This window comes from Anomaloglossus baeobatrachus, chromosome 6 (assembly GCF_048569485.1).
Source record: "Anomaloglossus baeobatrachus isolate aAnoBae1 chromosome 6, aAnoBae1.hap1, whole genome shotgun sequence".
In the NCBI taxonomy this organism is placed as follows: domain Eukaryota; kingdom Metazoa; phylum Chordata; class Amphibia; order Anura; family Aromobatidae; genus Anomaloglossus; species Anomaloglossus baeobatrachus.
Genome location: NC_134358.1, coordinates 303580176 through 303593526, shown reverse-complemented (window position 1 = coordinate 303593526; position 13351 = coordinate 303580176). Strand labels below are relative to the sequence as shown.

At 42.2% G+C, this 13351-nt stretch overlaps 1 protein-coding gene across 3 annotated transcripts in view; it reads left to right on the top strand.

Moving 5' to 3' along the window:
- Window positions 1–13351, top strand: part of LOC142243231 (uncharacterized) — a 150147-nt gene that overhangs the window by 104321 nt on the left and 32475 nt on the right. For 2 of the 3 annotated variants that reach the window (XM_075314910.1, XM_075314908.1), the window contains exons 13-14: window positions 1534–1600; window positions 7385–7567. In XM_075314910.1, coding sequence (XP_075171025.1) covers window positions 1534–1600; window positions 7385–7567 — 250 coding nt within the window. The remainder of the gene's footprint in view (window positions 1–1533; window positions 1601–7384; window positions 7568–13351) is intronic. The other variant, XM_075314909.1, reaches the window with a different exon arrangement.

Sequence of the window (13351 nt, the reverse complement as noted above, 5' to 3'; positions counted from 1 at the left end):
TGAGCGCCTACTTCTTTCTCTTACATTACGTGCTTGTGACGTAACCTTTGACTTCTGGCCAGTCAGAAGTTAGCAGCACAAGATTGCTCCATGGGACTAAAGCGGCACAGAAAAAGGATGACGATGGGGGCAGGTGGATATACCGGTGGCAAGGGGCTTAGATTTAAACCGCCATTCCTGAGCATGAAGAGAAAAAAAAAAAAAAACAAACCTGGAGTGGTGCTTTGTCTGCTCTATTGCTGGTGCTCATTAAGACCCCTGGAGTCTATTTGCAGTGGTTTTCAGTCATGGGAAATAGTGCTTGCCCCTAAACCTCATGCTACAGTTCTTAGAAAAGTCCCGACTGCAGCTCTACAATGTTGGGCATTGTGGGCGGGTGCATGAGATCACTGCCATTAACATTAGCATTGTTTCAAAACAGACCCGTGAATACTTTGATTTTTAACACTTGGTGAATTGATTATATTCACTAGTACATTAACTTTTAATTGGTCTGTGTACAAGCTGCGGACCACAGTTACAGCACATAAACCTTAAATATTTGTGTGTACAGTGTGGACAGTTACAGGTACATTAAACAATATCCCTATTCTAATAACCCCTTTTCAATCCCTATATTTCCCTCAAGTAAAATTATGTCTATACTCCCCTCCGATACAGGTGCCGTTCCAATAGTGTCAGCACTGGCTATTCTGGGGATAATTGATGTGATGTTATGTCACCTATCCCTGTTTCTTCACTCTTCCCCCCCCCCCCCCCCCCCCCTTCCTGGAGGCAAATCCGACTTCTGACAGGCGTTAGAGCTGTTTCAACTGCTCTCCCTTCCTCCGGATGTCACTAACCTCTGAAGGAGAGGACAGTGAAGCAGCTGTAGTGCGTGACATAATGTCACATGATCCCCGGGAGAGCCAGTGCCAACACTACTGGAATGGTGTCTGCAGGGGGGCAGAATGAGAAGGGGTTGTGCAAGTAGTGGAGGTCACCACTCTAAATTGCTTAAGTTTATACAGTTACATAAAATATTACAAAGTTTTAAAGGGGTTGGCCCATCGTTATACATCCGCTGTATAGATCATGAAATAAAAAGAATATTTGCGATGTATCTATTAAAAAAGATGGGGGCAAAAAGCTCAGAGCGCAAAGGTATGACATTTCCTTAGTATGGCACCACCTGGGGTTCATACTTGTATACTGAGGTGCATGTATATCTAATGGGCCAAGTGCGGCTGGTCACCCATCCTCATTTACCCTCTACTTAGCCAGTTCTTTGCTTAGCTTCCTTTGTGCGCTATAGAAAGGCATTTCTGTTTGGCTGCTCTGCAGTAAACATGGGACAATATGCTGAGATCTGGCTGTGGGATGGGACTACGGTTGTGTTCCTTGCGTTCATGTGGCAGCTGTAAAGCATTAGTTCATGACCGCAGCTCTGCAAGAATGGAGCTCCAATAATAATGGAAAGGAACCAGAATAAATGTAATGCATTGTTTTTTAATTTTCTTCTCACGTTAATGAATTGAATTCTTTTATTTATAGGAAAAGTATTATAAACGTGGACGTGAGCAAAGTCCTGACCACTTTAAAGGAAGGTATTCAAGATCAGGTATTTGGATTTCCAAGTGTATATAGTATTTCCTTTTACTATACTAAATTGTCGTTATCCCAAGTTTGCAATGTAATATCGTGTGTATGTGTGTTCTTTTGGAGTCTATGTAAAATAATAACCCAATTTTTAAGGCAAAAATCAAGATTTATGCATTTTTGAAGTGAAAATATGCACTTAAGCTTCCCGTTGTTTTTTTTGTTTATACTCAAATTTACCACTTAGTAGTGGATCCATAAAAGATGGAAGCAAATCACAAGCATCCCGTTTTTCGCAAGTTTCATTGAACTTCATTAACTTGTATGGCTGAGCCTGATTCGCAAATGCTGATCAGAATTGGACATGGTCTGAGTCTCATAGACCTAACACTCCAGATGTGTGTATGGATTCATGAAACTGTCCATGTGCTGCTAATGTTTCTCATACAGCACATGCACAAACTATCAATGTGAATGTTATAAGCTTAAAAAAAACAACCATATTTACACTTCACAATAATAACTTAATGTTACCATTTGTTTAATGTAAATGACACCTAAAAAAAATTTGGCTATTAGGCCTAAGACACGGCGTGAAAATCAGACCAAGTGAAGTGCGATAAAACATCGCATTCCACTCAGACCAATATTAGCCTATGTGCCAGCACCCATGAGCGATTATTTTCTCAGCCCTAATTGGACCGAGAAAACCAAGCATCCTGCGATTGTAATGCGAGATTCTCTCTCCCACCCAAGTCTATGGGGCGAGAGAAACATCGCACTGCACTCGCGGTTCACCGGTGTAATGCAAGTGCAGGGCGAGAATGGCAGTAGCCGGCTACGGAAGAGAGGGAGATAAATCCCTTCCTCCCCTCCGCAGTGCTGGCCCGTCCCTCCTCAGAGCTGGCCCATCCCCCGCAGCTGTGGTCCGATCGCATGATCTGACCTCAGTCGCAGGGACACTCGCGTGACACTCGGCTCCTGCTGTGCTGCCAGCGTGAGCAGAGTGTCGTGCGAGGATCGCTTTAGTCTCCGTGTGGCCCCAGCCTTAATGAAATAATGCGAGAAGGTAACATAGTAAAATAACAAAAAACAAACTGGTGTCATTTAATTTTGAAAAAAGGGTTTAATTTTAAATCTATAAATGGGATACAACTGTTAAGACAAAGGCCTCGATTCATCAGAGCAATCCTGCCAGAATTCTGTGAAACAGGTTGCGTCCTTTCAAAGCAATTTATCAACTTCTGGCGTTTTCACACTAGATTTGTTCAGTTATGCCAAAATGGGAGGAGCTGGGGTGTGACGCCACAACTAATCTAATTCATTACTAATAAGATCTCTGATTGGCACATGCCGCTCATCACACTTCTCATTCATGAAGAGGCGTGCACCTCTTCATGAATCAGTAGTGTCTGACTACACCACTCCAAGACCGGCGAGAAAATGGACTCTCTTGATGAACTGGAACCCCAAGATTTAAACCTCAACCCGCTTTTGGCTTCAAAGACCGCGTCTAAAACTGTAACATATAAAATCAACCTAAAAGGTTAACGGTACAATGCCTTGAAAGAGGATTCGGACCCTGTGAACTTTTCAGCATTTTTTTCCATGTTACACCGACAAACGTAAATTGATTTTATGTAATATGCTAACACAAAGGAGCAAATATTTGTCAAGTGTTAAGGAAACTATGCATGTTTTTCTAAATATTTTATAATATAAATCTGAAAATGCTGAAACTTATTTGTATTTGGTCCCCCGTACAATTTGACTCCAGATGTCACCTAATTAGTAAATTGAGTCCATGTGTGTAATATATTCTTAGTAGAACTACTACAGCTGTTCTGTGAAGGCCTCAGATGTTTGTTTTAGTACAATAGGAATCAAATGGCATCATGAAAACTAAAGAAACACACGAGACAGATCAGGAATAAGGTAGTTAGTGAAAAAAAGCAGGATTAGATTATTAAAAAAACAAAACAAAAAAAAACCTGTTCAATCAATCATCCAAAACTGGAAGGCTTGTGACACAGCTGCAAATCTACCAAGAAATGGCTGTCCACCTAAATGGATGCCCCAAGCCAACATGTGGAAGCAGGTGCTCTGGTCACATGAGACCAAAGTAGAACTTTTGGGCTAAATGCAAAATGTGTGGCAGAAAAGCAACACTGCACATCACCCTGAAAATGCCATCCCCACTGTCAAAAATGGTGGCAGCAGCATCATGCTGTAGGGATGCTCTTCTTCAGCAGTACAGGAAAGCTGGTTTGAGTTGATGGGAAGATGGATGGAGCAGTACTGGAGGAAAACCAGTTAGAGGCTGCAAAAGACTTGAGACTGAGACGTAGGTTCACATTTCAGTAGGACAATGACCTTAAACATACGGCAGAAAAAAATGTGATTTTCTGTACACTTCACAAATACTTTTTACTTTGTGTTGGTATAGAACAGTGATGGCGAACCTATGGCACGCGTGCCACCAGGGGCACGCTGAGGCCATTTTGCTGGCACGCGTGCTGTCGCTCGATGCTGCAGCTTTGGTCTGCTAGTGCAGTCACGCCGGCAGATCAAATCTGTGTTGGAGCGGAGGAGACATTTCTCCTCCGCTCTGACACTCCTCCTCCCCCAGGCTGCAGTGTGTTGCCTAGGAGACGGAGGAGCGTCAGAGAGCGGCACCAGCGCCGTCTGCTGGCCGCGTGGGAACTGAGGACCCAGCAGCGCACAGCGGTGGAGCGGGTGCAGGAAGGTAAGTTGTGTGTTGCTTTTTTTTTTTTTATATAACTCGTGTGCGGCAGCGCCAGCATGGGGTGGGAGAGGGGGGAACGCACATGGCAGCGGGGGGTGGGAGAGGGGGAACGCACATGGCAGCGGGGGGTGGAAGAGGGGGAACGCACATGGCAGCGGGGGGTGGGAGAGGGGGAACGAACATGGCAGCGTGGGGTGGGAGAGGGGGAATGCACATGGCAGCGTGGGGTGGGGGAACGCACAATGCCAGCGTGGGGTGGGGGTGGGGGAACGCACATGCCAGCGTGGGGTGGGGGTGGGGGAACGCACATGCCAGCATGAGGTGGGTGAACACACATGCCAGCTTGGGGGGGAAACATGCATGCCAGGATGGGAAAAACATTCATGCCAGGATGAGAAAAACATGCATGCCAGGATGGAGGAAACATGCATGCCAGGATGGTGGAAACATGCATGCCAGGATGGTGGAAACATGCATGCCAGGATGGGGAAAACATGCATGCCAGGATGGAGGAAACATGCATGCCAGGATGGAGGAAACATGCATGCCAGGATGGAGGAAACATGCATGCCAGGATGGAGGAAACATGCATGCCAGGATGGAGGAAACATGCATGCCAGGATGGAGGAAACATGCATGCCAGGATGGAGGAAACATGCATGCCAGGATGGAGGAAACATGCATGCCAGGATGGAGGAAACATGCATGCCAGGATGGAGGAAACATGCATGCCAGGATGGAGGAAACATGCATGCCAGGATGGAGGAAACATGCATGCCAGGATGGAGGAAACATGCATGCCAGGATGGAGGAAACATGCATGCCAGGATGGAGGAAACATGCATGCCAGGATGGAGGAAAATATGCATGCCAGGATGGAGGAAAATATGCATGCCAGGATGGAGGAAAATATGCATGCCAGGATGGAGGAAACATGCATGCCAGGATGGAGGAAACATGCATGCCAGGATGGGGAAAATATGCATGCCAGGATGGAGGAAAATATGCATGCCAGGATGGGGAAAATATGCATGCCAGGATGGGGAAAATATGCATGCCAGGATGGGGAAAATATGCATGCCAGGATGGGGAAAATATGCATGCCAGGATGGGGAAAATATGCATGCCAGGATGGGGAAAATATGCATGCCAGGATGGAGGAAACATGCATGCCAGGATGGAGGAAACATGCATGCCAGGATGGAGGAAACATGCATGCCAGGATGGAGGAAACATGCATGCCAGGATGGAGGAAACATGCATGCCAGGATGGAGGAAACATGCATGCCAGGATGGAGGAAACATGCATGCCAGGATGGAGGAAACATGCATGCCAGGATGGAGGAAACATGCATGCCAGGATGGAGGAAACATGCATGCCAGGATGGAGGAAACATGCATGCCAGGATGGAGGAAACATGCATGCCAGGATGGAGGAAACATGCATGCCAGGATGGAGGAAAATATGCATGCCAGGATGGAGGAAAATATGCATGCCAGGATGGAGGAAAATATGCATGCCAGGATGGAGGAAACATGCATGCCAGGATGGAGGAAACATGCATGCCAGGATGGGGAAAATATGCATGCCAGGATGGAGGAAAATATGCATGCCAGGATGGGGAAAATATGCATGCCAGGATGGGGAAAATATGCATGCCAGGATGGGGAAAATATGCATGCCAGGATGGGGAAAATATGCATGCCAGGATGGGGAAAATATGCATGCCAGGATGGGGAAAATATGCATGCCAGGATGGAGGAAACATGCATGCCAGGATGGAGGAAACATGCATGCCAGGATGGGGAAAATATGCATGCCAGGATGGGGAAAATATGCATGCCAGGATGGAGGAAAATATGCATGCCAGGATGGGGAAAATATGCATGCCAGGATGGAGGAAACATGCATGCCAGGATGGAGGTAACCTGCCACGACAGGGTACATTTACCAGGAAGAGGTACATTTACCTGGATTAGATAAATTAACCAGGATTGGGAACATTTACCAGGAATGGGGTACATGCCCCTATGGGGGAACATTTACAAGGATGGGCAATATGTCAGGATGGGGTACATTTACCAGCATGGGGGAACATGCCAGAATGGGTAACATTTACCAGGATGGAGGACATTTACCAGGATGGAGGACATTTACCAGGATGGGGCCGTGATGGGGACAAATATACCAGAATGTAGGAAATATATATCAGGATGGGGGACATGTTTACCAGGAAGGGGGACAGAACAACACAATGATGGGGAGGGGAGCCACTCATACGTCTTTATGGGATTTCAAGATGTTCAGACTTTGAAATGTAGATGTGGATTACAGGGTGACATCTGATTGCATTCCAGGCTAAAATCTCTGTCTAATATGCTGCAATTTTTTTCCAGAAAGATCAATCCAACTGCTGTGTCTGGAAAGGGCAGGGGCTCAGCTTCAATGTGTGGTAAGCATGAGCGTGATGCCCCCTACTGAAGAGAAGAGAAGACGGCAAAGGTAAGATTAAAATCAATTCTTTATATAATAGGATTGGTTGGCACTTCGGAAAAAAAATTGGGTTTAGGGCTACAGTTTGGGCACTCGGCCTGTAAAAGGTTCGCCATGACTGGTATAGAACATAAAATCCCAATAAAATGCATTTGTTTGTGTACTGTGGAAAAGTTCATGGGGTAAGAATACTTTTTCAAGGCACTGTATATCGCACTTAGGAACCTATATCTAATATAGTGGCAGTGAAAAGCAAGACAAAAACCTAAATGGCAGAAATTGACCCTTGTCTTTTCTGGAAAAAGGTCTAGAAAACTGTTAGGACTAGAGCAAAGGCAAACACTATCTCGTCTCTTTAGGCTCAATGTTTCTGAAAATAGGAGCAATGAACATCCATTTCCTGACATTACATTTTCCTTGGCAATTTACAGATGTCTCTTGCACATACCACTGATGGGCAGATGCTACTTTGGGCTTTTAGTGTAGTAAAGAATTGAGTCTTATAATGTATTCTGATAACACAATGTTAATTACTGTGTTTGGGTAATGCTTTTAATTTCTCCTAGACCATAGTCGCGGTAAAAAGAGGTCTATATGGTATGGAAAGGAGCGTAAACAATCAAGTTCTGTTTGTAAAGAGGAAGTGGAATCGGTTTCAGATAAACACTCTGTCAAGGAGGAAGGTAAATCAAGGAAGCGATCAAGGAGTCCCTCCAATGATATGTTACTCAAAGTTACTTTCTCCACAGGTAACTTAAATGTTCAGCCATTTGTTAGAAATTAAACTACAATAAACCTGTAAACCTACAATAATAAACCTGTAAAGGCAGAAAAAATTATGCAGCAATGCAGATTCTAAAACATCCAAGACTTTATTTTCTCATGTTAAAAAACATTCCACAGGACAGGGCTGTGGTCGGAGTCGGAGCTCATTTTGGTGGCGTTGGACTCTGTATAAAATGCACAGACTCCGACTCCTAAAATATATAATAAATTGGGTGCAGTAGTGCAATGCAGAACGTGCTGAATATTTTTTCATAGGAATTTGGGAAATTTCTGAAATGTCCTATATAAATGGCTGTTCTATTCCTGATCTAAGGCTACATTCATTCATAACCAATACAATGGTTGTAACATCTTGTACATAAAAAAAAAATGTTTGGAGTAAAATAAAAAGCAAAAAACAAACATCAAGCATAGTCTGAATATAATTTCAGACTATGCTTGATGTTTGTTTTTTATTTCACTCCAAAAAAATTTGGTGTTTTTTTTTATGTACAAGATGTTACAACCATTGTATTGGTTATGATATAATTTGATTAATGTTATGTATCTTTGTTAAGCTTTTCAGTGTTTATATGAGGAAGGTCAGTGATTGACCGAAACATTAAAATTAAAACACTGCTGCTTGAATTACCCAAATAAAGGGACTTTTTGCTTTCAACACAATTGAGTGCCAGATTATTTTTCTATATGAAGACCGGGTTGGACCTTATCTGAGCACCTAGCATAACCCCCAGGAGTTCCATGAATCCGTAATTTAAGGCTGCATTCACACACTTGTTTTTGCTGTGTTTTTTGAGGATACGTTTTGTCAGCTGAAAAAGCAGATCAGCTTTTTAAAAAAAACTGCATCACCTGAAAGGTTTTTGAGCTCATAAATGTTTTCAATAGCAAAAGCAGATTAGAAAAAGGCCACACAAACTGACATGCTCATTCTTTGTGAGGATCCTTACAAAATGCTGTGTCTGAATGTCCTATCTTGTCACCCATTGTTTTTGCTGGATGCCAGAGTCACTGCATTTCACTGAATTATTTTGCCATCAATGTTCAATATGTTTGTTAAAAGAAAGAAATTGTTAGCAAGACACTGGCAGTAAAAGATACTAAAGCTCATCACACCAGCCAGTTTCTCCAGGCCTTAGTGGAAAAAGTTCTGCAAGCTTAGGAGCACAAAAAAGAACAAGTTCTTGCCATTGTAAAGGACAATGCTTCAAATTTAAGTACAATTACACTTATGAATGTGAGTAATGAACAACAGCTAGAAGAAAATTTAGGATTTAGTTTGTTAGAGATGGAAGGCCACAGTGCTGTTCATGTAACTGAGGAACAAACAGATATTACAACAGAAGCACAGCAAAATGATACTTTAGAATTAGATGATCTTGTTGAACCTGCTTCAAAACACTTTCCTATTCATCACATGCGCTGTGTTGTGCACACGCTGCAGCTGGCAATAAGAGTCTGCAAGAGGGACCCCGGTTTCACACAAGTCTTTTCGCCGGTTTGGCGGATGCGGCGCACTCCAGTACAGTGTATACAGTACAGTGGCAGCGCGACAAACGCCGGTCACATGCTGTCATGTGACCGGAGCATGTGACCCCGAAGTTGCGGCGCTGCCACTGTAATATATCGTATTGTACTGGTGTGCGCCGCATCCGCCAAACCGGCGAAAAGCCGGATGTGTGAAATTGGGCGGACATGCTGGAAATCTGATTGGAAAAGTGAGGAAGTTGGTTATTGCCGCCAGAACCCCTAAAATTGATTCCATCTTGAAGAGACGTGCTGGGAAAGGGGCAATTTTCGATCAAGCCACTCGGTGAGGCAACACTTATTTAATGACTGAGCGATTGCTTGAACTAAAAACTACGTTTCTTATAGATATAGTGAACCTTCAAGTAACATTAAATGAAGGTCAATGGACACAGGTGGCTGAATTGAAGGAATTGTTTAATCACCCATTTACTGTGACTAAAAAATTACAAGCTGAGGATTTAACTCCTGGCATTTTCATAAGGGAGTGGAAAACTTGCTATTTTGCCTGTCCCAAAGAGGAGGTTTAATCGCAGATGGCATTTCTGCTTCAATGAAATGGAGAGAGACACAGCTATTGGAAAATAAAATTCTTCTGGCAGCTGTTTGTGGCCCCAAGTCATCGTATACTGCTTGATGATCAACAGCTTGCTAAAGGAAAAGAAGCTTTGAGTGAGGTAGCAGTTAGGATGAGCGGCTACAGGACCGCCAGGTGCAAGAGGACTTGGGGCCTGACAGTGCTACTGCTGCCATATCTTCATCCTCATCAGATGAGGAGTTTAACTTTGACAAGTATTTGGATGACAGAGAATTAGGGCGAGAAAAATGCAATAACAGTGAGTAAACTGTGGTAACCCCCAAAGTAATCACAACATACAAATGGGTGGCAAAGGTAGTCACCGTACAGACTGTCAAGAATGTATGGTCTATGTGTGGAGTAACGTGGGATGAGTCAGGTTGGAATGTAGTACAAACCCACTGACAAAACCTTATAGGACCTGAATCAACTCGCATACGTTATTTCACACATGGGTTACTTTATTGGATACGGTCCACACAGGTTAGACAATTATCAACCAAATGAGTATGTTTAGTATAAATTATAAACAATAATAAAATTGTGTAGATAATACATCATAGTACCTATAAGTACATTCAGTTTAATATTTATGCCATATGTAAAGTGCTCAGTGCATAATATATTGAAGGTTTACCAATGTTGGAATGTGTTGGTCACATAACTGTGTGTTGGACAAAAGAGCGAAGTAGACCATAAGAACCTATATATAAAGTACATCTGAGATAAAGTCTATAGGTTAAATATATTGACCTATATAGATAGATGTGGATTATATCAGGTAATGTAAATAGTGGATACAGTCAAAAAGTATTCTAGAATGCAAAGTGCGAAGTATTTGGCAGAGAAGTAAGAGGACTGTATAGGTATGCATATATAAGACCTGAGAGTCCACAAGGATCGAATTCTTCACCTATAATGCCTGAGGATCCTCACCAAAAATGCATCATGTCAGGAGGGGGTATGTTTGGCATAGGTTTTGTCCTTTAATGAACACCTATGCCGAACATACCCCCTCCTGACATGATGCGTTTTTGGTGAGGATCCTCAGGCATTATAGGTGAAGAATTCGATCCTTGTGGACTATCTCAGGTCTTATATATGCATACCTATACAGTCCTCTTCTCTGCCAAATACTTCGCACTTTGCATTCCAGAATACTTTTTGACTGTATCCACTATTTACATTACCTGATATAATCCACATCTATCTATATAGGTCAATATATTTAACCTATAGACTTTCTCAGATGTACTTTATATATAGGTTCTTATGGTCTACTTCGCTCTTTTGTCCAACACACAGTTATGTGACCAACACATTCCAACATTGGTAAACCTTCAATATATTATGCACTGAGCACTTTACATTCAGTTTAATATTTATGCCATATGTACTTATAGGTACTATGATGTATTATCTACACAATTTTATTATTGTTTATAATTTATACTAAACATACTCATTTGGTTGATAATTGTCTAACCTGTGTGGACCGTATCCAATAAAGTAACCCATGTGTGAAATAACGTATGTGAGCTGATTCAGGTCCTATAAGGTTTTGTCAGTGGGTTTGTACTACATCCCAACCTGACTCATCCCACGTTACTCCACACATAGATCATACGTTCTTGACAGTCTGTACGGTGACTACCTTTGCCACCCATTTGTATGTTGTGATTACTTTGGGGGGTTACCACAGTTTACTCACTGTTATTGCATTTTTCTCGCCCTAATTCTCTAATCCTTTCTCTTCTGTACATGAAAAAAAAATGTTAATCAATAATAAAAATTGTTTTTATAACATGAGCTTCAGTACCTTTTTTGTAGGTCTTATTAGCAATATATGTAGGAGTCTGAGTCTCGGAGTTGGTGCAAGGGAAATTGAGGAGTCCGAGTCAAAGGTTTGGCTTACCGACTCCACAGCCCTGCCACAGGAGTACAAAAGAAAAAGTAAAACCGGAGACTATTTACTGACGCCACATCATTCACGTCTAGACACAAGTTTTTCTACAACAATAAACCGGGTTATCACTATATGGATAAAACACTATGCAAGTGGATTATAATGCACTGGTAAACGGTGATCCATAGTTATTGATTTAGAATGTAAATTTTAAATTTCCGATACGTATAAATTTACTAAGATATACATTTTATAGATAGAACCAAATTCTTGTATATAAAGCGTGTGTGTGTGTGTGTGTGTGTGTGTGTGTGTGTGTGTGTGTGTGTGTGTGTGTGTCAGCTAAAGGACTCCGCACCGTCGCATTTACAATCACGAAATTTTGCAGACACCTCGTGATTCAGGGAACGTCATAAAGTATGTTTTGAATAGAAAATTTAACCCCGCGCTTTAGTTGCTCTACAAAAATCCTACCTCCATTAAATCCAATAGAGCCGAGAGCTACAGTCTATTAATAGGAGCTGTAATTTTTTGTTATAGGAACAAAATAAATTGTTAGTATAAGAAGCTTATGTGTGAGGTAATAAGATGTCGGTGAGACAGAAAGACAGACACAGGGAAAGAGCGAGAGACAGACAGGCAAAGAGACACAGACAGAGGCAGGCAGACACAGACAGGGAAAGAGACAGAGACAAGTAAACAGATGGGGAAAGGGACAGACGGGGAGACTGATACAGAGACAGTCAGTTACTATCCCTGCAACGCCGGGTACTACAGCTAGTAATTACGTAAAGGTGGAAAAAACGTCAGGACACTGGCAGAAAAAATTAAAAATATCCATGTTAATCAAGCAAACTACAAATACCAGCTACTCGAACAATCTACACATTTAAACAAAGTTGTATAAAGCGCTGTAATGAACATGGGGTTGTGTGGGTATGAGTTAGGTTCGCATACACTTAGTAGTACACAATGTGTTACATTAAGCACTATTATGTTGCAATTGAGAAGATAAAGAAAAAAGCTGGCAACGCGAATCCACTTGGGAGCATTCCTGCTTCACTTTGTTGTTCTTTAAATACTTTCCTATTTTTGTTGACTTCTACAGTTAAAATATTCCCACGGAGGAAATTGAATCACTATTGAGAATGGGACATACTGTAGATGGCTTTAAAATGTGTCTAGGGAAGTGTTTGCCAGCTATTATGTTTGTGCTGCAGGCATAATTTTGTAAGATTTTCACCATTTTTGATGAACACTGCTGTAATTACATACACCACCTGGATCCCTTGTACCATCACTTTTGCGCTATACAAACATGGAGCCTGTGATATATTGGGCTTGCACTCTGCTCTTGGTATATAGCATTGTGCTGGAGGCATCTAGATTTGGATATTACATCGTGAAGTGGCGTGCGATAGTATATAGCAGTATGGCTTACAGTAATTGAGGGTGCTGTCCCACAAAGTTATATATTAATCTTTAGATCTTGGAATAAGTACTATCAATGGATGTGTTTAAAAAAAGAAAAAATATGTTCCTATGCTGATAAATGCGCCCCTTCTTTGTACTGTTGTGTGACGTCTCCAATCTTGCAGAGGTACTCTAGATCAGGGGTGGGCAATTAATTTTCCCATGGGGCCGCATGAGAAATTGGGATGGTTTTAGAGGGCCGGATTAATATAATAAACTCAGTTTTACCCAATACTGTATATACAGTAGTATATACACTAACCC